The sequence below is a fragment of the Bos javanicus genome, chromosome 25 (assembly GCF_032452875.1).
Source record: "Bos javanicus breed banteng chromosome 25, ARS-OSU_banteng_1.0, whole genome shotgun sequence".
NCBI classification, from domain to species: domain Eukaryota; kingdom Metazoa; phylum Chordata; class Mammalia; order Artiodactyla; family Bovidae; genus Bos; species Bos javanicus.
This window is the reverse complement of record NC_083892.1, coordinates 41,116,021-41,139,993: the sequence shown is the minus strand read 5'-3', so window position 1 is coordinate 41,139,993 and position 23,973 is coordinate 41,116,021. Positions and strand designations below refer to the sequence as shown.

The window sequence follows — 23,973 nt, the reverse complement described above, 5'->3', positions numbered from 1 at the left end:
CCCTGCTCTCTGCCCGCTGCCCATCCCCAGAACCACTTCCTTCCAGCCAGCCTTCTCTCCACTGGCTGCCCCGCCCCAACAACCCACCCGAAACATTACACCAGATGGCACACCCTGTGACGAAGCAGAGGTCCGGTCACGTACACCCCGCCCGCCTCCCGCCCTGGAAACCCTCGCCTTCCCCCAGCCCCGCTGAGCCTGTCAGGCCTGGGAGTCCACGGGGTGCCCAGCCCTCCTCCCTGCGGGAGCTCTCTGAGCCTCTGACGGGACAGTTCTCAGAAGCTGCCTTCACACCAGGAGCTGTGTCTTGCATCGCTCTGTTTCCCCAACACACAAAGAGAAAGGCTTTTTTTACACAGAAAACATTATAATTATTTTGGCTCACCATTCCAAGATGGATCTGTAAACAGGAGCACATGCGAGGAGAGGCGAGCATGTGCAGGGGGAGAGAGAGGAGGAGCTCGGGCTCAGAGCCACCCCGCAGTGTCGGGGGCCCACAGAGGCCACCCTGCGACACCCCAGGGCGGACGCAGACATGCCCCCCGGCTGGCGCAGCACCGGCCCAGGGGCCCGACGGACAGCGGGGCTGGGCTCAGCCCAGGGGCGGCCTCCTTGGCACCAGGCCACACTCACAGACACGTGTGAGCACACAGCCAGGGCCTGGACGGATGCGCGCACCCAGCACTGGGGGTGTCACGGGCACAGAGGCGAGGGCGGCTGTGCCAGGCTGGTGCTAACGGGCAGCTGCAGGCAGCCGCTGCTGACATGGGGGCGCCTCCCTGGGGAGCCAGGGGGGCCCTGGCTGGTCAGGGTGGGCCTCGTGAGTCCCCCGTGCACAGATGGCCGTCCCCCTGGCAGTCATGGCTGGCACAGGGCAGGGCGAGCATGCCTCTCACTCAGCTGCACAAGCTGCAGACCCACACAGTGAAGCCCAGGCTGGCCCGGCGGATGGTCCCTGCACGGTGCAGTCTCCAGCTCTCCTCCCTGATGGGGAACCGGCCCTTCGGTGCTTCCTCCGGCTCTCGTGGGATGGTGTCCATCCTGCCCTGGGCACGGGGAAGCAGAGGAAACAAGGTGGACGCCAGGACCGCTTCCTCATGTGTAGACAGCAGCCCCAGGGAAGCAGGGATGACGCCAGCCTGAGGGCTGGAATGAAATCAGTAACCACCCCGCAGAGGCTCCGGGGCACCAGCAGGAACCTGGCCAGTAGGAGAGCCTGACGGCAAGTGACCCGGGGGCCCTGGGGCCGCGTCTGTGACTGAGGCCAGCACTAGCCTCCCAATCGTGACCAGGGGAGCCGTCCTGTGTTCACCAGGTCAGCGACAGCTGGGCCTGCTCCCCAGCAACCAGGAGGGCGCCACCGAAGCCCCTGGCTGTCCCAGCTGGCAGGAGCCTGGCTGCTTCAAGGATACACCCTGGGGAGAGACTTCAGTCCCAGGGGAAGAGCAGCCTGAGCAGAGCAACATCTCCAACCAAGATTTATGGGAACACTTGGTGCTGGAGAGCGGGGCTGGAGGCAATTAAGCCCATTTCAGAGCAGGTTTGGCAGGAGGCGCCAAATCGATCGGCTCCCCCCAGCCGCGCGGCCCCGCAGGTAAGGAATCAATCAGGCAAAGGCTCCCATCTGTTCCCGCTGGGCCAAGAAGCAGAGCTGTTTACCATTCACGCCCAGAGACGAATAAATAAGCCAACAACTAGTCAGCACCCTGTTTCTCTGGCAAAGCTTTTAAGTTTCTTCAAGAGAACCAGGGCCCCTGCCTGGCCCTCCATTAGGACATGAACCGTCACAGACTGCCAGGAGCCATGCTGACCACTCCAGGAGGCGGGGGCGGGTGCAGCTCAGCTCTGGCCCTGAGAGCCAGGGGGCCCTGGGGTGCAGCCTGCAGCCAGCCTGGCCACCCAGTCCGAACAGACAGCATTGGTAGCAGCTGGAGGTCCACACTGCCCCGGACGCAGACGCTGCAGATCTGGGCCCGGGCGAGCGGAACGGGAGCAGCGACACCTCGGAAGGAGCTGGGGCCGCGCCCAGGTCCCCACGCAGGGCTGCCTCAGTGCCCAGGCGAGACCCAGGGCCGTGAGGACCGGGGACACTACAGGCGGCCGGGGCTCGGCCCCTCCTAACCCGGGGTGGCTGCGCAGCCTGCCTGTCCCCCCGCGGCCACCCGCCCACCAGCACCAGGGGTCGCCGACCGCAGGGCCTTCCTCAAAGCAGGGGCCTGTACTTTCAGGACAGGATTTTGACACAGAGTTTAAAACAGCCTCTACATATTTATGAGTTCTCACCCATCCATGGGAGCCAGGGACGGGTCTGGCTAACTGAGCTGGTGACAAACCCCTCCAAGGGACGGGGTTCCTAACTGGGAGAAGACCGCTGTGGGGCTCGGAGGCGCCCACACAGGAGCTGGGGACCAACGGCCAGCCGCGCACCCAGACGGGAGAGAGGCATCCTCAGGAGGCAGGCAGAGCAACACAAGGCCTAGACGCTGCTGGAACACCGGCTCGGGCTTCTGCCCTGGTTTCTATCCAGTGGTTCCCAGGATCTTCCTGGCAGCTCTTGAAATAAACTAAGGAGATCATATCAAGAGAGAGTCCTGACATTTGTCCAGCCTTAAAATCTCAATAAAACAGACGACCTAAAAAGCCAGCTCAGAGCATCTATTCAAAAGCAAGCCAGCATTCGGCTTCTGGAAGCAGCCAATTAGCCCGGCCGCTGTCCCTCTCCCTGCTGACACGGGTGCTCCTGCAGACAGATAAGAAGGGACGACGCTCCTGAGCTACTTCCTGCCTGGGGACAGAGGCTGACCGGGCACAGGAGACCCAAGTAGTTCCACTGGACTTCTGTGTGGACTGCGGCCAAGTCACTCCCTCAGCCTCTCATCTGTGAAGTGGGGTTCAGAACCTCCACACAGGCCCCTGGAGCTGCAGAGATGCAGCAAGATGATTAAAGTGAGAGTGGATGAGAAGAAGGGCTTCACAGAAAAAGCAAGGGCATTCCAAAAAAACCCGACTTCACTTCAGTGACTACGCTAAAGCCTTTGACTGTGTGGATCACAACAAACTGTGGAAAATTCTGAAAGAGATGGAAATACCAGACCACCTGGCCTGTCTCAAAGAGCCTCTTGATGAAAGTGAAAGAGGAGAGTGGAAAAGTTGGCTTAAAACTGAGCATTCAAAAAACTAAGATCGTGGCACCCGGTGCCATCACTTCATGGCAAATAGGGAAACAATGGAAACAGTGGCTGACTTTATTTTCTTGGACCCCAAATCACTGCAGGTGGTGACTGCAGCCAGGAAATTAAAAGACGCTTGCTCCTTGAAAGAAAATCTATGACCAATCTAGACAGCACATTGAAAAGCAGGGACATTTCTTTGCTGACAAAGGTCCGTCTAGTCAAAGCTGTGGTTTTTCCAGTGGTCACGTATGGATGTGAGAGCTGGACCATAAAGAAGGCTGTTGCTATTCAGTCACTGAGTCACGTCCAACTCTTTGCAACCCCATGGTTGCCAGCACGCTGGGCTTTCCTGTCCTTCACTATCTCCTGGAGTTTGCTTTAATTCATGTCCATTGAGTCAGTGATGCCATCCAACCATCTCATCCTCTGTTGTCCTCTTCTCCTCCTGCCCTCAATTGTTCCCAGCATCAGGGTCTTTCCAATGAGCTGGCTCTTGGCATCAGGTGGCCAAAGTATTGGAGCTGAAGACTGAGTGCCAAAGAATTGATGCTTTCAAATTGTGGTTCTAGAGAAGACTCTTGAGAGTCCCTTGGACAGCAAGGAGATCCAACCAGTCCATCCTAAAGGAAACCAACCCTGAATATTCACTGGAAGGACTGATGCTGAAGCTGAAGCTCCAATACTTTGGCCACCTGATGGGAAGAACTGACTCACTGGAAAAGACCCTGATGCTGGGGAAAGACTGAAGGCTGGAGGAGAAGGGGACGACAGAGGATGAGATGGTTGAATGGCATCACTGACTCAATGGACGTGAATTTGAGCAAACTCTGGAGACTGAGAAAAGGGACTAACTTTTTCTGAAGAAAAAGTTCAGACTTAACAACTAAACAGCAACAGCTGACCCAAAGTTCCTGCTAGAAACAACTCAGAGGCTCCCAGTTCAATGATCCACATATTCAAACGACTAGACTCAAAAGAGGGTCAAGAAACAGGCAGCTTCAAACCTCACTTCTGAAAACAGTGACTCCGACACCCACAAGCACGTGGAGCGGGAGAGGACGCGCACACGGGCAGCCAGCCCCGCCTGGAGCACAGGCGCCACCCTGGCAGCCCTGGGGCAGCAGCGGTCCCCAGGCTGGGCCAGGAAGAGGGGGAGGGCGGTGCGAGCAGGAGCACGGAGCCGCCGCCGCTGCCGCGCGCACGTGGCCCAGCCTGGCGTCCAGCACAAGGCCACGCTAGGCACCTCTCCTCCGAAAGCCCCGTGCAAGAAGGCCCAGGGTGACTTCTGAGGACCGCCTGCTGCTACCCGTCTCCGCTCTTAAACCCAGCTTCAGCGAGTCACGTCACCGAGGAGGTGGTGACGGCCCAAGTGGCAGCATTTAGGGCACTGTCAGCCCCAGGCAGACGCCAGAGTGCCCTGCCAGGCGGGGCAACCACCACACTGCCCGCCTTGTGGGGGCTTCGTTAGAAACCACAGACCTCAAAATAAATAACCCCAGCTCCACAAGGTCGGGCAAATCAGCTGATAAATGGTGCTGCTGCTGCTAAGTCGCTTCAGTCGTGTCCGACTCTGTGCGACCCCACAGACGGCAGCCCACCAGGCTCCCCGTCCCTGGGATTCTCCAGGCAAGAACACTGGAGTGGGCTGCCATTTCCTTCTCCAATGATAAATGGTGCTACCGTACACCTAACAGAGCCTCTCGAATGAAAAGCGAACCGAGACAAAGGCTCTGTAGTAAAGCAGTCCACGTGAGGAGCGCCGTGGGCCTCACAGAGCAGCCCAAAGGCCACGTGGCCAGGACTCTGAACCCCGGCTTCAGGGTCTCCCCGACAGGAGGGCATGATTTGTGAAGTAGGAAATGACAACCCACATCAGTATTATTGCCTGGAGAATCCCACAGACAGAAGCAGCTGGGGGGCTAAAGCCCATGGGGTCACAAGAGTCAGGCGTGCCCCTCATGTAACAGCGACGGGAGCAGGGAGGCAGGGTTGGGGGTGCACAGGTGAAGTGGGCCCACTCAGGAGGATGCAGGCAGCTGGGAGAGGCGCCTGGCCGCCTAGCCCGCAGCACTCCGGGGAGACGCCTGGACGACCCACCAGTCACCATGGCTCTCGGGGATGAATTCCCTCGGAGCTGGACCCAGAAAACTGCCCAGTGGGGACAGCGAAGACTGAAGGGTGCTGGGTGCCCACCAGCCCCACCGCCCTCAAGGACTCGCTCGCCCTGAGAGCGTCGGCTGGGGCAGCCGGACAGGGGGGACAGACGGCCTCGGCTCTGTCCCGCACCTCCCAGCACTGGCCTCGGCCTTGGCTCTCGGCCTCCCCAAAGCCTGAGGACGGATGGGTCCAGCTCCTGGCACTGCTGGGGCCACCACAGCAACGCCTGTCAAGATCCTGACACACGAGGGCACCCAACAAATACAATGTACTTTTCATCATGTTCATTAGCTATAAGAATGTACTGAGGCTACTTCAATTCACAATAAATTCAGTATCTGGTTTGGACCAAAGAACTGGCTCCTCTCCACGGAGAGCTCCGGGCGCTGCTGAAGCATCCCCCAGACTGTTTCCAAATCAATTAGGTTTCCTGAAGCCAGATAATGACTCCGCTCTGCATACATTCTCCACAGTTCTCTGGGCCCAGACGGACGGCTTCAGCTCTCTGGGGCTGAACAGCACGTGTCGCCCACTGGCTCAGCACCCCCTGCGGCATCTCCCCTCACCGCTCCACCTGGGCACCGCGGCTCCACAGCTGGGCGGCCCGGGGGCCAGGCTACTGTCCGGGACGTGATGCCGCCCCCCAGGGCCGGGGCACGAGGGAAAGGCTGCAGGCCGCCAGCCAGGACCTGGGCACTGGGCTCTCACAGAGCAGTCGCTCCTCAGGAGGACTCTTGAAGCCAAAACTCGAGCAGCTGTTTCGAGAGGTGACAGTCAGAAGCAGCTCTGGATGACCTCTCCGACGGGAGCTGTTTAATCAAGAGTCCTTAGCGCAGGCAGGCGGCCTCTCAGGTGGCGTGTGACGTGGGGCTTGCTGGAGCAGACACAATTAACCTCCGTCACAGTGAAGCCGAGGGCCTGGCCCCAGCCTCCGCCGTCCCAGGTCAATGGCCCACAGGGGCCCCAGCAGTCACTCCAATGAACACCCTGGGTCACCGGCCGGGCTGCCTGCTGGCGTGGAGCCCCTGCGTCCCTGGAGCTCCGGGAGCAACCCAGGCAGCCGCTCCTCCAAGACCACCCTCTTCGCCCACAGGCGCCCGATGGCCACCTCGCTCTGCTGGCCAGGGAGCGTGAGGGCCGTCCACTGTGGCCCCAGGAGGAGGCAGCTGCTCTGTCTGCCCTCATCCCCACTTCTCTCCCCACGGACACAAGTCCACGGGAAGCAGGAGGAAAGCCCAGCTGCCAGCGGGGGGCGGCACACCACCCTCTCGTGGCTCCAAAGGCTGTCTGGGGTCGCAGGGGAGGGAAAAGCGTTGCTGGAACTGACCCCCCCGCTCCCCGCAGAGCAAAGGCCACAGCGGCCGCCCCTGCCGGCGCCAAGGAGACAGACAGGAGAGGCCCCGCGGGGCCGGTGGGGACCCAGAGCAGGCAGCACTCTGACCATCTTTCTAGCCCAGAGCCAGCGGGAACTCAGCTCCAGGGCAGGCCTGCAGGACCCCTTCAGAAGCAGCGAGCTGACAGCGACCCCAGCCCAGCCAGGTGGAGAGGGCAAGGGGACGCACGCGAGGCCGGCAGGAGCAGGGCGCTCTGCCCTCGGGGTCTACAGCGTGGTCCCCAGGGGCGGGAAGGCTCCGGGCTCACTCTGTAGGACAGTGGGCCGCGTCTAGGGGGTTCCGGGAGGCGCCTGTCGAGACCCACTCCTGTCTGGTAACATCCCTCCCCACCGTGACCCGCTGCTGACAAGCATGCCAAGGAAATCTGGTTTCTCAAGGTCAAGTTACAGGAAACCCCGGGTGTTTCTTCTCACCAGCGAGAAAAGCAGTCCCCCCACACCTCCAGAGGTGGCGTCTGCACGGACAGATGGGCAGACGCGCTCCCCCGGGACGAGAGAAGACCGCACAGCAGACCCCGGGACTAGCGGCTCACGGTGGGAGACACAAACGGAGTTGCTCGGTTCCCGAGAGCCTGCAGGGGCCTGCAGCCTCCCCAGGGTCCTGTCTGCAGCCACCACCATCAGAGGAGCAGAGAGGTGGGCACAGGGGACCCGCAGCACACCGGCGCCTTGGGCTCGACCTCCCAGGGCCCCCAGGCCAGCAGCAGAGAGGAGAGACGCCTTCGCCACGAGGCCGCGCCCAGGGCTTCTGACAGAAGAGCAGGCCTCGGGGCCCAGGACACCTCCACCTCGTGGTGACCTCCCTCCACCGTGCCAGCCTCCTGAGGGCCATGCATGCTCTCTGCAGTCTGCCCATCACAGAGGGCGACGGAGCCGACAGAGCTGAGACGCCCGCACCCTGCCCCAGGGCATCCACAATGAAGAAGTGAGCTCCACGTGCAGACGGGACGTCCGGGGGAGGAGGAGCTGGTCCCCCGCCAGCAAGCACACGCAGCAGCGTCTCTGAGGAGCGGGCGAGCAGCGAGTCAGGAGGCTCCATGGGAGACGCAGGTGCAGCGTCTTGTCCTGCCGGCTCGCTCCCAGCACTGAGGGCCCAGCCCTCTCACGACCTCCTCCCAGGGCGCAGTGGCACCCACGGACTCCACACGCCTGGGCAGCACAGGCCCTGGCTGCCCCCTGTGCCCCTCCTGTGCCCCTCCTGCCTGCCAAGTCCAGGGTGGCACGCGGCACGCGGCCCAGGAGGACCGAGGCCTCAGGAGCTGCAGGTGCCTCGAGGACCAGTCGTGTTTGAAACACAGCTACACAGCTCAATCTCGGAGGACAGGGTTAACTTGCTGGAAACGCATTTGTGAAGGTATTTTACAATTAATGATAAGACACATTATGGAGTCATTACCCAAAAGGTCATGGATATTTAAACAGATCACAAAATTGCTCCCAAACGCCCCCTCCAGAGCAGCTTTCCTAGATGGCACCCCCTCAGAGGCCCAGGACACCCTCCTGGGCACCCCGAGTCCTGGGCCAAGACGGCTGGAGACCCTGGCAGCTCCGAGCCAGAGTCCTCTTCCAGCCTCATGTGGGAAGGGCGGGCGACCGCGCGAGCAGAGCTGAGACACCCAAGCCCAGCCGGGGGCAACTGCAATGAAGCAGCGAGTCTCCAGGTGTGGGCAGCACCCAGGAAAGGACCTGTCCTTCCGCCCCCTCCCTTGGAAGGCCGGGCAAGGGGCATGTCAGGAAGGTTCCACGGAGGCCTGACCCAGAGGCTTAAAAATGGAAGGACACGCGTGCGCTCTGAGGGCTGCCAAGGCATAATCCCCCTTGTTCCTCCGGCTTTATGAGAGGCTATATTAAAAATGGTTTATACATAATAAAATCTGTTACATTTATGGCAAGAAAATATGGAAAGACAATAAAATTAGCAGAGCATAGAAATGAGAGAATGCTAAACATCCTTGGCTCTCCGACAGGAACAGAGAAGGAACAGTCAAGATTTTAAATGGAAGGAATTTAACCCGATTTGAAATTCAAAGTTCCGTTTCTCCCTCCCTGCTGAGCCCGGTTCCAGGGGGCCCTGCTTGGCATGGGCAGCCCTGCTGGGGTCTCCCGGCTCACACTCACAAAGGGGACCTGGCACACCCTGCTGGCACCGGCGGAACCCTGGGCTTTGGTCTGTGTACCCCGCCACCCCTCGTCCGGGCCTCTCTCTACCGTGACCCCAGCCCCTCCGCCTCCCTGCCTCAGCACAGCCCCCCACCCCGGGTCCCAGTGGTGGCGGCACACCAGGCCAGAAGCACAGCACGGCGTGACAGCCGCGCCCAGCCCTGCGTCCTGGCCCAGCGGGTCTGCGTCCATAGACAGTAGCTGGCAGCCACCTGGGTCCGACACCCCCGCCGGCACAGGCTGAGGAGCCTCGCCACCCGCACCTGCCGCCCCACTGGGAGCGGCTGCCCATGGCGCCAGGCCGGCCGGAGCCCACGCCTCCCGGTCAGTGGAGCCTCTCCCACGCCCCCAGGCCGCCGGGCCAGCAGGATAAACTATCCGCGCTTGCCTCGAGACCCCGACTGCCAGGATGCTCCTTCTCTAGGCCCATCTGTCTTGGTTTGTTGTAAATGAAGACATTATTTTTAAAGCAGTTTTCGCTTTACAGCCTCCCACCCACTCTCCCCTAGCACCGCACCTCAGGGCAGCGTGCTGGCCACACAGTGAACGGACACATTACTACGCGTCACATCAGGGTGCATCTGCCGGGCTGTACATTCAACAGGCTCAGAGAAACACACGGTGTTATGCAGCCCCCGTTCCTGGGTCATGCAGAGGAGTTTCACTCCACCAAAAACTTCTCCACCCCTCCGTCCCCCGAGCACCGGTAACCACCGCGCCCCTGCGGTCCCCAGACTGCCGTACACTTGGAACCGGGCACTATGTGCCTCTCCACGTTGCCTTCTCCCACTTAACAACGTGCATTTACGGCTCCTCCGCGTCTTTTCATGACCTGATAGCTCCCTTCTTTCCCCTCTTTGGATGTATCAGGTCACCCGTTCATTTACCGAAGGACATCTTGGTTGCATCTCCGTTGCGGCATTTATCAACAAAGCTGACAGAAACACCTGTGTGCAGGTTTCTATGCAGACCTGAGTTTTCACACCTCTCAGGTAAATATCGAGGACCCTGAGTCCTGGATTGCAGGGGAGCATGTTTGCTTCTGTAAGAAATCCCACGCTGCCTTCCAGAGCGACTGCGCCACACTCGCCCCGGCGGCGATGAGGCTCTGTCGCTCCGCACCCCCAGGAGTGCTGGGTGCTGCTCGCGCCCAGCTTTGCCCACCCTAACAGCGGTGTGCTGGTATCTCACTGCCGTTTTAGTCTTTCCCTGATGACCCAATGTGGGAGCCTCTCATATGCTTGTTTGCCTCTGTTTATCTTCTCTGGTGCGTAGAAGGCGATGGCAACCCACTCCAGTACTCTTGCCTGGAAAACCCCATGCACGGAGGAGCCTGGTAGGCTGCAGTCCAGGGGGTCACGAAGAGTCAGACACAACTGAGCGACTTCACTTTCACTTTTCACGTTCATGCATTGGAGGAGGAAATGGCAGCCCACTCCAGTGTTCTTGCCTGGAGAATCCCAGGGACGGCAGGGCCTGGTGGGCTGCCGTCTATGGGGTCGATCAGAGTCGGACACGACTGAAGCGACTTAGCAGCAGCAGCAGCATGTTCTCTGGTGAGGTGTCTGTTCAGATCTTTTGGTCATGTTTTAACTGGGTGGCTTTTACTTTGGGCTTTAAGAGTTCTTTTTACATTGTGGATGCCAGTCCTTTACCACACACAGGTTTTGCAGATGCAGGTGATCCTGGAACAACGCAGGTCTGAACTGCACAGCTCCACTTGCACACGGGTGTTCTCAGCAGTACACACCACAGTACTGCACAGGCTGTGGCTGGTGGAAGCCGAGGACGCAGACCACAGATTACACAGGGTTCACGCCTGCACTGTTCAAGAGTCAGCTGTGCTTCTCCCACTCTGTGGTTTGTCCTTTCATTCTCTGAACAGCATCTTTCATGGAGCTGAAGTTTATGGTTTTAACGAGGTCCTGCTCACCAACTTTTTCTTTCACAGACTGTGGCTCTGACGCTGCTTTTGGAAAGTCACTGCTCAACTGAGAGTCAGCCGCACCCAGTCCTCCACCTTGCAGGACAGTCGTGGTTCTGCGTGTTACACTTAGGTCTGTAGTGCGTTTTGAGCTCATCTGTGTGAGAGCGAGAGGTCTGCATCTGGATCCACGTGCCTGCTCAGCCTGTGGACGTACAGTGACCCCAGCACCTTTGCTGACATGACTGCCTTTGCTCTCTCACCAAAGCACGCCACCTCTCCCAGGGTGCTCCTGGGGCCTCGCTCTGCCCCACAGCTGGCTGGCTGCTCCCCCCACGGCACTGCACTGCCCCGCTTTCTGCGGTCTGGAAGGTCTGGGAGGCCAGGGAGGCCTGGGGGGTCTGGAAGGCCTGAGAGGCCTGGGGGGTCTGGGAGGTCTGGGAGGCCTGGGGGGTCTGGGGGGGTCTGGGAGGCCTGGGATGTCTGGGGGATCTGGGAGGCCTGGGGGATCTGGGGGGTCTGGGGGGGTCTGGGATGTCTGGGGGGTCTGGGAGGCCTGGGATGTCTGGGGGATCTGGGAGGCCTGGGAGGCCTGGGGGGTCTGAGGGGTCTGGAAGGCCTGAGAGGCCTGGTCTGGGATGGGAGGCCTGGGAGGTCTGGGAGGTCTGGGAGGGCTGTCTGGAATGCCTGAGATGGGAGGCCTGGGAGGCCTGAGGGATCTGGGAGACTAGTCCTTCAACCTTGTTCTCCTTCGATGCTGTACTGGCTCTTCCCGGGCTCTTGGTCTTCACACAAACTTTAGAATCAGTTTGCCCACGTTCTGATTAGGACTGTATTCAACACGCATATCATGCTGAAAAGAACTGACAAGATGACAGGACTGAGTCTCCCTATCCATGAACATGGAGCGCCTCTGCTTCAGATCTTTAACGTCTCTCATCAGATGTCTATAATTTTCCTCATTAGACCTTGCACAAAAATTTTGTTTTGTTTTTACCTTAGAATCTGTCTGTTTTGGTGCTAATGTAAGTGACATAATGTTTTAAATTTCAAACTAAATGTTCATTGACTTAAATAATATTAACCTACGGCCTGCAACCCTGCTATAATCACTTATTAGTTCTAAGAGCTTTTTGCTTGAGTCTCTGGGATTTCTATATAAACAATCATATCATCTGCAAACAGTTTTATTTCATCCTTCTTCCCACTGTGCACATTTTATTTCCTATTTCTGGTCTTACTGCATTAACTAGGATTTCCAGTATGAAGTTAAATTGGACATCCTTGACTTGTTCCTAAATCTTGGCAAGAAAGCCTCTAGTTTCTTACTTGGATGAAAGATGGAAATATCTGACAAGAAATCAGCCTCTCTATCCACCACAGGATAAATAAAACTCTGCCCGCTTAGACGGCAGCCATCACCACTGAGTGAGCCAGCAGCTGTACGAGCTCTGGGGAGGCCCTGTCCTCTCTCATTAAGCGCTATGCCTGGACCCCCGAGTCTTATGCTCTCCAGGCACACGGTGGCCCCCTGTGCTCCAAGAGCCCCAGTTCTTAACGTAACCAGGAATCAGGTTGGAAGCAACCTGGAGCCAGGCGGCCTCCCACACTGACCATCGGGAACAAGAACAGCTGGAAGGGGAGGTGGGAGGGGGGTTCAGGATGGGGAACACGTGTACACCCGTGGAGGATTCATGTTGCTATATGGCAAAACCAATACAATATTGTAAAGTTAAAAAAAAAAAAAGAACAGCTGGAAGGAAAACCAGCTCTGCTGCTGAGGACCTGAGACCCCTGCCACCCTGCCACTCTGCCACACGGCAAAACTAGCTATGCTCTGAGACAGGAACAGCCCCTTCCGGGAAACACCACAACTGGGGAAAGCTTCTCAGACACTTAGTGGCTGAGGAACGTGACAAAACGCCCCCGTCCTCAGAGAGCAGCCCCCTCCCCACGCTCCACCCCACCTCTGCCCCAGCTCCCCCGGGAGAGAGGAGGGGGTCCCATGGCCGCTGAGAGCCAGAAGCCCAGCCTGCAAAGGTTTGCCGAGAGAGGCTAGAGAGTGCCCAAGACTGCCCGGTGAGCCGGAGAGAAGCGAGAACCCACGTGTGCTCTCCTGGGCTTGTTCTTTCAAACGAGCCAGTGCCAGCGGGGCGGCTGAGCAGGAAGTCCTCAGGCTCAGGGCTCCCAAAGTGCACACAAAGTGTCAGGAAACTTGAGAGCAGCGTCAGAAAGACACTGTGACCTCTCCTGCATGGAAGTCAAGGGGCACAGAAAACCCGAGCCTCGGGCCCGAGGACCCCACTTTCAGCCTCCACAGACGGCCGATCGAGGGGGTGGCCGTCTGCACAGGCCCCTGCCACAAGCAATCTCTGCTCGCCCCGGCTGGCCTCCCCAAATCCCTTCCAGTGACACAGGGAAGCGGAAGTTCCGAGGCACCAAGAGTCAGGGACCAGCCACAGGATCTCTTCACCATCTCCTTATCGAACAGCAAACAACATTCAAGGATTACTCACTTCTGCTTTCATCCAAGCGTCTGTGGAAACCGAGATTCTAACGCACCTGCGGAGTGAGCCAGCAAAGAAGATTCTGCCTGCTTCCCCAGGGTGGAGGTGACCCGGGCGCCTCTTCAACCGCAGCGGCTTGCCGGGTGGTATTTCCTCACTGGAGGGCTCTGAGCCCAGGTCTGTCCTCTAACAGAATTGTCACAAAGCAGATTAGGGATCCCTGGGCCATCCACCCGCTGGCTGAGCCTGGCTGAGGACTGTCACCTCACTTTTCTGCGCTCACAGCCCTGCTGCCCTCCGCCAGGGCTGCACGCAGGACAGCGTTCCCTCCTCCGCGTCCCAGGCCTGCAGTCCAAGGGAGGTGTGCCCAGGGTCCCCTCTGCCTTCAGCCAATGGGGCCAATTTCCCTTGGCCCACAGAGTCAGGTAACCTGGCCTGGAAGTGCAACCTGGCCCTCCGGCCAGGCCTGCCTCTGGTCTCTGGAGGAACCTGCCTTGGCGACGGCCGGAGCCCTGAGCGAGCACCAGTGTGGGGCAAAGAGCATGCGCACTGGAAGAAGCTGTCATTCAAACAGTTCCGGAGGCTGGGCGGTGGCACAGGCCACGTCCCGCGAGCCCCAGCAGCCACAAGAAGTCCAGCCGGGGACGCCCCAGTCCACGTCGCGTGAGGTCTCCACGTGGAGAGAGGCAATACCCGCAGCTGGGGAGCCGCGCCTCTGACACCCTGGTCTCCAGAGGCCAGGCGTCCACTTGGCCATGCTGACGAAAGCCAACGGCACCTCAGCTCACACGAGAGCTCCCATCAGAGCCCTCACCAAGTGACCGTCACTCAGTCTGTCTCCAAGAAAGCCAAGAGAGTGGGCGATGCCGCGGGTCTGATGCGGGAAGGCGGCCTTGAGGCCACGACCTCGTGGCCAGAAGTTCACAGAGATAAAACAGACCGTAACGTGTGACTCTGACTTTGTTTACCACTTAGAAGATGCATCACCACTGAGATGACACAATTTCAGGTGAAGGTCAGGAGCTCTGCAGTCTGGGTCTAAACAAGCCTCAGTCTCCCGGGGTCTCCGAGGACTGTCTGGGCTGCTGCTCCATTATTCAGACTCTGAAGAGCCCTCGCGAGGCTCCTCTACACACACCAAGCCACACGGCTACAGCCCCGAAGCACCTGGTCACTCCCCGGAGCCATGCCTGGCTGAAGATCAGACACCCCCCGGCCCCTTCAGTGCCCTTGGAGGGCTCCCCGTCCCGGTCAGTGCTTGAGGTCTCCAGCTGGCTCCCCGCCACCCCAACATCAGAAGCAAAGGCGCGCCCAACCTCACTAGTGGCCCGACGTGAAGAAACGGGAAGACCGTCCAGCCGGCCGCAGGCCAGCCCCTCACACGTCCTCAGTGACCTGGTAATGACCCAGCACGGAGGAAGGCAGGGGCCTCTCCCTGCGCAGACAGAGGCCCCGGCACAGCCTAGCCCTCCCTGCCCCGCGCCGCCCCCGGGGGCAGCAGAGCACGGCCACACCCTCACCGGGGCTGGGCTCTCTCCCCACACCCAGCTGCCTCAAAGGCACGGCCACACTGCAGCCAGGGGCAAGCACTTCTGACGGCGGGCAGGGGGCGGCGGCAGGGGAGGGTCCGTTGCACGCTCAGGAACAGCCCGGATCCGTCCACCAGAGCCCACCTCGGACACCGCAGGGAGAGGCCTGGCCAAGTCCACACCAAGCATCCTGCCCCCAGAGAGAAGCCGGTGCGGCCATCAGCGTTCAGGTGGGCCCCGGGGCGCAGCGTCCGCCTTCGAGGGATGGGGAGGCGCGTCCGGGCACACGCTGCCCCCGCGGCAATCCTCCCACAGCCACCGCCACAAAACTCACCACTCAAACGGATGTCGTTTCGGGGATGAACATTTTTTCCAGTGCTTGAATAAAAGGGGGAGTTTCACATTTTATCCACTTCCACATCTCTTAACAATAAAAACTTATTTAAAAGGCCCATGAATATGTAAATGGCGTTTTAAATATGGAAATGCAAAACATGCAAGAAAACAGTCTGGGTGTGAAATATTAACGCATCTCATCTTGCTGAGAAGACAACACAAGCTGGCTGAAGCAAGGACGAGGAGCCCCAGCCTCTGCTCGGCTGGGGGGCGGCCTGGGGGAGGAGGGCGGGCGGGGAGGGGGGCCCGCAGCCGCGTCCCAGGAGCGCCTCTGCCAGCAGGTCCTGCCCCTCAGGCCACCACCACTGCCTCCCGGCCCCTGCTCTGCCCTCTCCCTCGTCCAAAGCCACTGGACCAAACCGAGCATCTCTGCCGGTGCAAGCTCAGACTGCACACTCTGCCCCATAGCGTCCACTCTGCCCGCCGGGCGGACGGCAGGGAGGGATGCCCCAGTGAGAGCCGCGTCCTCCACCCCGAGCAGGGCCAGAGAGCCCATGAGGACAGGGTCACCCTTGGGACGTGAGCACAGGGCCCCCTCCAGGGTCAGAGGCAGGGCATCTGACTACCGGCCACGCTGAGCACAGACTCGCCACAGGCCCACCCGAGGCCCAGAGCCTTCAGGTCCATGCATGGAGCAGAGGGCCTGGGGGTTGGCCATAGGCCTCACCCAGCGATGCCAGGGCCTCCGTGGGCCACAGCCCCAGGGGGGTAGCATCCCTGTGTATGTCCACAGGAAGTGAGCGACCCAAAAGCAAGAGGCTGACAACCCCTAACAGAACAGAGCCTCCCTCAGTCCAGGGAGCTCACGGGGCTTTAGCGGACTTCTCGGAAGACGATGACGGGAAAGCAGTGAGCAGGCCTCTCTCCGTGCAAGAGGAACCCGGGGAGGACGAGCTGTTGCTGCTCCGAGCATGGTCCCTGGACCAGCAGCTCCGGCTCCACAGGCACCTGCAGGGAACACGGAGCCGGCCGCCCCTGCAGACCTGCCGAGCCAGAGCCTGTGGGCGCCCCACACGCAGTCTTTGCTCTCACTGATCTGGAGAAGAGCTGGGCGCCCAGCGCTGACCCCACAGAGACCAGGGAGTGGAGGAGCCGCCACCTCCAGCGCCAGGGGAGCCTCGGGGATCGCGCCACCCAAGTGCCAACTGCAGCCACGGGCTTCCACACACAGCCCCTGCCTTGCCCTCACACGAGCCTGGACAAAACCACCAGCACTGCCAGGGGGGTCCTTTGCGGGCCTGGCACCACCAGGACCCCGGATGGACTGGGTTCTCCCTCAGGGTGATAGGGCTTGGTCTCAGGGACAGAAGCCAGGCGGCCACAGTCTAGAAAGTGAGAGCAGCTCCTGAGGCTCAGGGCCAAGCCGGAACAGCCATCAGCACTGGAGGTCCATGCCCACCCTAAGGGGAACGGCGCGGGGCCTCGCCTCCACGCCCCACCCCAACGGCCTCGCCCACACTGATGGGGAAGCAGCTGGTGGCCCGGAATCCACCACTCAAGGAGAGGACACGGACACTGTCCCCGGGGAAGCATCTGCAAAGGGCCCTCAACCGAGAAGCCTCCAGGCACCGCCCTCCCGTGCGCGCCCATCCTCTCTAATTGGCCGCAAAATTTATAGCCTGGAATAGCCCTCCCTCCGGGGAGGCCACAGAGGAGGTTCTGAGGAGAGTCAGACCAAGTGGCTCGGAGGGCTGCAGGCACCACCTCACGTCCAAACACGGCACTGCAGGCGGGCGCAGACCCTCAGCCTGACCGAGGCCCGTGCCCCCCACTGCACAGCGGCGCGGAGACTCTTCCTGCCCTGAGTCCCAAGCAAGGAGGGAGGTCTGAGGAATAAAGGGACGAGGGGACGAGCAGAGGGCCAGGAGAGATCTGTTTGTCACCTCCTGGTTACCAACTAGGCCAGGAAACGGTTCTTAGAGAGAGTAACTCTCACCTTGTTAGATCCAGCCAGAATTGCGGAAAACAACAAAAACCCGGAAAACATCACCCGAGATGGCGCGAAGCCAGGGCAGCTACAGGAGGATGGCTGCCTGTGTCTCCAAGCGCCCCTGGGCCCCGGGGCCCCATGAGCGACCAGCCGAGGGCGCGCGGCCTGAGCAAGAGCCTCCTGCTCTGCCGCCATCGAGCCCACGGCCAGTGCCTCACAGGGCCATGGAGCCCACATGCGCACGACCACCAGGAAGAATGCGTGGAGACCAGCTGTCAGACGCCTCTGGTTCCACACCTCCTGCCAAAGGCCATTAGGTCGCGTGGCACCAAGAGCTGAGCAAACAGGCGAGCCTCTGTCTCCATCACTGAGAACCCCGAGGCCACCACTGCAGAGACGGTGATGGCCAGGACGAGCAGGACAGCTGGTGGGGAGGGCCAACGCATCCTCCAGAGGCTCCCGCATGGGACGGGGGCACACCCCCCACAACAGCCTGGGGCTCCCGTGCCCGCCCTGCCCCCTCCAGTGGGGACAGAGGGTCGGGAGGGGGCCCAGAGGGCGCACAAGCCATCCCGGCAGGAAGCTGAGGCGGGCTGTCCAGGGCCTGCAGCAGCACCACAGCGCCCCATCCCCAGTCAAGGGAGATCAGCGAGTCGAGGCCAGTCCACGGGGCTGGGGCACCACGCACAACGGCCGAGCACAGAGGGACAAAGCGAAGCCTGGCCCCTTGGCACCCTGGCTGCCCGGCAGGACGGCACGGTCAGGGGCCAGCTGACCCGTGCAGAGCCTGCCTGACCTGGGCTCCTGCCAGCCTGACATCTGGCCTGGCACCCCAGGATGGGCAGAGCACAGGCTCCCACGCCGCAGGCCTCACTCTGTCCGCCTGGCACATCCCCGTGCGCTCAGCCGAACCACTCATCCATTCCCTCGCTCAACCAGAGCTCGGCGGGCGGCCCTCCGGGCCCAGGGAGCGCGGCTGGCAGCGGGGACACAGTACGCGGGGAGCGTGGTGAGGGCCGGCGGGCACAGTGCCACTTCAGGCAGAGGCAGCAGGAACCGTGCAGGCACGAGCCCCGCAGGGAGGGGTGGCTCCGGAACACCTGGGGGCGGGGGCGGGGGCGCATCCATGCGAGGCCGCCGGGGGGACGGAGCCGGCTCGCGTCCGCCTGCCCCACAGACGCCCGTGTCTGGTGCGAGGAGGACCGCAGAGCAGTTCTCTGGAGTCCCCACCCGCCTGGTCAGCTGCAGGCTGAGGTGGAGCCGCATCCTCACCCACCTGGAAGGGCGCCCCGGTCTAGACGCTACCCTGGCTACAGCCCGTGTGCCAACCGCCTCTCCACGCTTCACACACTTTTCTAACAGACCTCAGTGTCCAAAGCTGCATTTCCAGCTCCCACTGCCTTCACCTGCTCTTCTCCTAAGTTCTCCGGCGACATGAGAAGCAAGAGCACCATCCACAAGCTCTTACCAAAAACCTCACCCTGTCTTTCTGTCTCACCTGTCACAGTGGGTCCACAGCAAACACAGCACCCCCGTCTTTCAGGTGTGCCTCTGCCCGCCCCCTCCCTGACCCCGCCACACACACACACACACACACACACACACACACACACACACACACACACACACACACACGAGACAGACCTGCTCACTCCTAATCTGCCGCTGGGAAACGCCACTGGCCGCCCCGCGCTGCCCTGGAGCCACACTTTCCCCAGGACTCCGGGTGCTGCAGGCTGAGTTGCTTCTGTCGTGTCCGACTCTGTGACCCCCTGGACTGCAGCCCACCAGGCTCCTCCGTCAGTAAGATTTCGAGGCAAGAATGCTGGAGTAGGGCGCCATGCCCTCCTCCAGGGGATCTTCCTACCCAGGGACTGCATCTGCGTCTGCTTCGACTCCTGCGTCGGTAAATGGGGTCTTTACCACAAGCGCCACCTGGGAAGCCCCTGGCGCTGCCGGGCTCCTCAAACACTAACAGGTTGAAGCCAAGGGCTCTTCTGAGACACGTACAGCCCAGAGCAGGAAGACCGATCTTCAGAATAAACTGCAGTCGTCAGAGCAGCCCAGAGCTGGCGCGTGCGACGGGTGTGAAGTGCCCCAGAGAGCTGGGCTCGGCAGGCATGCACAGCGCGTGGCAGGCAGAGCCCCGAGGCTGCTCGGCTTCCCCTCACCCGCTCCCACAGCAGGTCCCCCGGATCCGCACCGAGGGCCTGGCCCGACACGTCACACCTGCAGGCCCACGACGCACGGCCCCACTGCGCAGAGCAACGCGTGGCAAAGGGCGCTCTGTGGCCACACGGAGCACCTCTCCAGGACCCGGCTCCAGCCTCAAACGACGCCATGGAGCTCCCAGGACGCGCAGACCAGGATTCAAATCCTGCCTCCACGGCTTCCTAGCTGTCTGACACGGGGCTCAGCGCTCTGCTGGGGGACAGAGACAGCACCATCGTGCTTGGATCAGGGGAGACACCATGCGCGAGGCAGTCAGCACGCAGCCCAGCACCGGAAATACTCTCAGCACCACCACACGTGCACAGGGACAGCCTTCACCCTCAGCACACCCCCACGGGGCCCAAGACCAGCCACAGGAACAAGACGAACGCTGGGCAGCCACGAGTAGAAGGCAAGGTTCCCTGGGCTGTGATTGAACTCCAGTCCTAAGGCAGGCACCGACAGGCCGCTCTAACCAGCGACCCACAGCGCCTCTGGAGCTGTCTGTCCCAGGAGGACCACGGTGCAGAAAGCAGGGACCAGCCCACCGGGCCAGGGCACCCTGCTCACAGAAAGACCCACCAACAGCAGCTGTCGCCAAGGTCGCCCGCCAAGACGTCGGCTGGACTCAAGGCCACAGAGGACTTCCCAGCACCACCCGCACACCACCTGTTTCCTGAGCGCGGCTGATGACGAAGCTCCCCCCGCCATCTCGCCTCATCCTCTAAAGAGCCCCGAAAGCCTCCAGCCAGAACCGCGCCTGCCTGGGGCTGGGCAGAGCCCAGCTTCCGCTCTCCTGCCAAGGCGCCTCTCCTGGTCTAGCCTGGATTCTGCCCAGCTGCCTGCAAAGTCTTGAGGGAGTGACATCAGCCCCTCACGAGGTCTCCTGGCCTCCGCACGGAACACACCCAGCACGGCGACGTCGGTTTGCCAGCTGTGAGCACGGCACTGCCCACGGCCCTCTGTCCTGCTTGGCCAGGGCCCCGAGGGCAGAGGACCCCAGCCTGGCATCTCCCTACAGGGGCCTGCATGTGACTCCACCACCAACAGGCGGGGTGGGAACCTCACCTGCTCCCAGGCCTTAGGCCCTCAGAAGACCCCTGGCTCCTGCCATGCTTTCTGTCGCCGGATGAGGGGGGCCTCCCTGGGAGGAAGGGGACGGTGCTCAGCGCCTGTACAAAAGACACGCTCCTGAGATGGGCGCACAGCCAAAATCGCTCGTCCGCGTGGCCGTCAGCGGCGTGAGGACAGGACCGAGAGCACCCCGGCCCTGGCCAACGACCCATCCCAGGCCCGTGGCCCGAGGCGTCGCACGTCCTCTCCCCTCCCCTGCCGGGACCCGTCAGGCAGGTTGGCCACCCTGCTGAAGAGGTGAAGCTCTTCCTCAGGAGGCCTGAGACGCCCTTGCTCCCGGGGCAGCTGCACTGGCTCTCAGAGGGAACCCAAGGGTCCTGAGAGGCGGACGAGGGGCCCCCAGTCCCCCAGACCACCTCCCCTCCGTGCTGGACCACTCCCTGCAGTGCGAGGCCATTTCTAAACCCAGCCCACAGAAGAGCTGGGACGCCTGACTCACCGCCGAGGACCACAGCCAGAGCCACGCTCACAGCTCTGAGAGGCGGGCCTTCCTGAGCCACACTCGCAGCCCTGAGAGGCTGACATTCCTGAGCCACACTCGCAGCCCTGAGAGGCTGACCTTCCTGAGCCACACTCGCAGCCCTGAGAGGCTGACCTTCCTGAGCCACACTCGCAGCCCTGAGAGGCTGACCTTCCTGAGCCACACTCGCAGCCCTGAGAGGCTGACCTTCCTGAGCCACACTCGCAGCCCTGAGAGGCTGACCTTCCTGAGCCACACTCGCAGCCCTGAGAGGCTGACCTTCCTGAGCCACACTCGCAGCCCTGAGAGGCTGACCTTCCTGAGCCACACTCGCAGCCCTGAGAGGCTGACCTTCCTGACTTGCAGCTCCGAGAGGCTGACCTTCCTGAGCCACACTCGCAGCTCTGAGAGGCTGACCTTCCTGAGCCACACTCGCAGCCCTGAGAGGCTGACCTTCCTGAGCCACACTCGCAGCCCTGAGAGGCTGACCTTCCTGAGCCACACTCGCAGCTCCGAGAGGCTGACCTTCCTGAGCCACACTCACAGCTCTGAGAGGCGGACTTTCCTGCTGCTGCCCAAGCAGGGAACTTCGGAAAGCACCTCACAGTTTGGCGGGAGAAAGATGCAGACAAGTTTCCTTTCCTGTAATAGTTCATTCTGTTTCAAATTCAAAGTAAAATAAAGAGGATTGCGTGGAAAAATGTTAAAGCTTTAATTTCGAGTCACTTTTAACGCCCGTTTCATCTGACAGCAACTTTGAAAGCAAAAGGCAATCTTTATCATTTGAGGTTTTTAAACTAAATTGATGTGATTATGTCCAACACAACCAGATGCTTCTAAAAGCAATTTTCAAAGTGACATCAGCCCCCAAAATAAGAAAGCCTTCCTTTGGTTATTAATAAACTATTAACACACAGTCTGCACAGGGGGTGAGGCTGCGGGGGGTGACCACGGCCCACAGGCTGACCTCACAGACCCCTTCCCACCAGCCCGTCAGGGCGAGGGTGAGCGTCCAAGGTCCCTCTTGGTCACCATCCTTTCAGCCGCCCCGAGCCTTCCTCACCGGAGGGGCTGACCTCACACGACGGTCCACCTTCAAGTGACTCTAAGCGGGAACCGCCTAGTTTGACCCCATCCTCCGTGGGCACCTGGTCTGGGGCAGGGAGCATGACTGGGGGGAGTCTGCCAGCAGTGGGGGTCCTAGGAAAGGTTTCCTTGTTCCAAAAAGGAGAGGCCTCTCCTCCTGCCTCTGACTCGACACCCAGGATGTAGGCAGCCACCCTGCATACATGAGAGAAGCCTGCCTGGGCCCCAGAGGAGGGAGGCGGTCAGCAGTGGACAGGCCCACGCGTGGTTCAGGAGGAGCAGGCCGGCACGTGGGCGGGCTCCCCTTTCCCGGCACAGAGCTCTACAAAGCCCTGGAATTTCCTCAACAGTGAATGATGTGAGTGTCCCTTCGGCCAGACCCCTGGGCAGCGTGGGGCTGGGGGGGTGGAGGGTGCCAGAGGAACCAACGCTGGGAAGAGAGGCGGGAAGTTCCACCTGCCCCCTCCCCGCCGCCTCCAGGGAGGGGAGTGGGCTGGAGACCCAGGAAGTCACCAACGGCTGAGACTTAACCAAGCAGGAAACTCACAGAAACCCTGAAAAGGGGCCTCCGAGGCGGTGGACACGAGGCGGCGCTGGAAGGGCAGCACGCCCGGAGCGGACAGGGCAGCCCTGCCCCCGCCCCACACAAGCCTGGGGCGTCTCTTCCCGTCCAGCTGATCCGAGCTGCACGCTTCACAACAAACCCGTGATCCAAGACAGAGCGCTTTCCTGAGTTCCAGCCATCACTCCAGCACCTGATCAGAGGCAGGGAGGACCCTGCACTCCCGGCCAGATGGACGCGCAGGCGCACCTTGTAGGACTGAGCCTCACGCCTGGGGCCCGGCTGGCCCGGGAGTCACGGCAGAGTGGAACTGGCCCGGGACACCAGCAGGCGTCTGAGTGAGAGCGGGCACAGGACACACCGCAGGCTGGGCGCAGGAGAGGCCCCGGCCCTGGACCCCCAGGCGCAGGGTGGGGCCTCAGTGCGGCGGGGCAGGACGAGGGACACCGCACATCTGCAGTGCCTGCCCCGCTCTGCGAAGCCAGGGGCACGCTCACCCGCAAGGCCTCTCCAAAGCAAGTTGGTTGTTGGATAAGCGCGGCCGCCAGGCCTACCTGCTGGTGATGGCACTGTTCTTGTCCTTCAGGGCCAGCTCGCGCTGCTGCAGCTCCACAATGAACCTAGACAGGTCCTCTGGCGTCCTGGGGGGACAAGAACACATGAGGTCAGCGGGATGTGCCCGCAGGGGACGGGGCTCTGACCCTAGGGGCCGGCCCAAAGCCAGGCAAGCTGCTGGCGGACCTCAGAGCCGGGCGAGTCAGGGCCTGTGAGGCCCCCGGACAGCGTGTGTGGGCTCACAGCATAGCCGGCCACCGGCCACATGGCACTGGGGACGTCACTCGTGCCAGCCCACGCCTGTGAAAACCGAGTCGGTACGTCGCATCACTGCCACGCAGAGGACGTGAAGTGAGGAGGAAGCGCGCCTGCCAGCGGCCCGCAGACAGGGTGCCCGGGCACGCTAGCCTCCTCCCTCCTCTCAGACACCACGCGCGCGGACGGCAGCGGGGGAACAGCAGGCGCCACGGGCACGGTGCCTCCCGTGTCGAAACGCCTCCAGGGGGACGATCAGGCCAATGGTCACGGCAGACGCGCTGCTCACCGTCTCCATTTCACAGACGGGGAAACTGAGACTAAAAGTCCGTGACGGTGGGCTCCAAGGTTGCCCGCTCTCCCAGCACGGAGCCTCAACCTGAGCCCTGTCCTCCAGCTCAGCACCCGGCTCAGGAGAGCGTGCACAGAAGCACCTTCGCCATTCACACGCCCAGCAGGCACAGGAAGGGCGCTCAACACCACTAATCCTCAGAGAGACGCAAATCCAAACCTTGCTCAGGCCCACCTCACGCCGGCAACA

The 23,973-nt window shown here is 61.2% G+C and overlaps 1 protein-coding gene across 6 annotated transcripts in view; it reads right to left on the bottom strand.

Annotated features, from left to right (window-relative positions):
* Positions 1-23,973, bottom strand: part of MAD1L1 (mitotic arrest deficient 1 like 1) — a 243,949-nt gene that overhangs the window by 163,098 nt on the left and 56,878 nt on the right. For 5 of the 6 annotated variants that reach the window (XM_061402349.1, XM_061402350.1, XM_061402352.1 and 2 more), the window contains one exon: positions 23,177-23,263. In XM_061402349.1, coding sequence (XP_061258333.1) covers positions 23,177-23,263 — 87 coding nt within the window. Of the gene's footprint in view, positions 1-20,953; positions 21,206-23,176; positions 23,264-23,973 lie in introns of those variants that run through there. The other variant, XM_061402351.1, reaches the window with a different exon arrangement.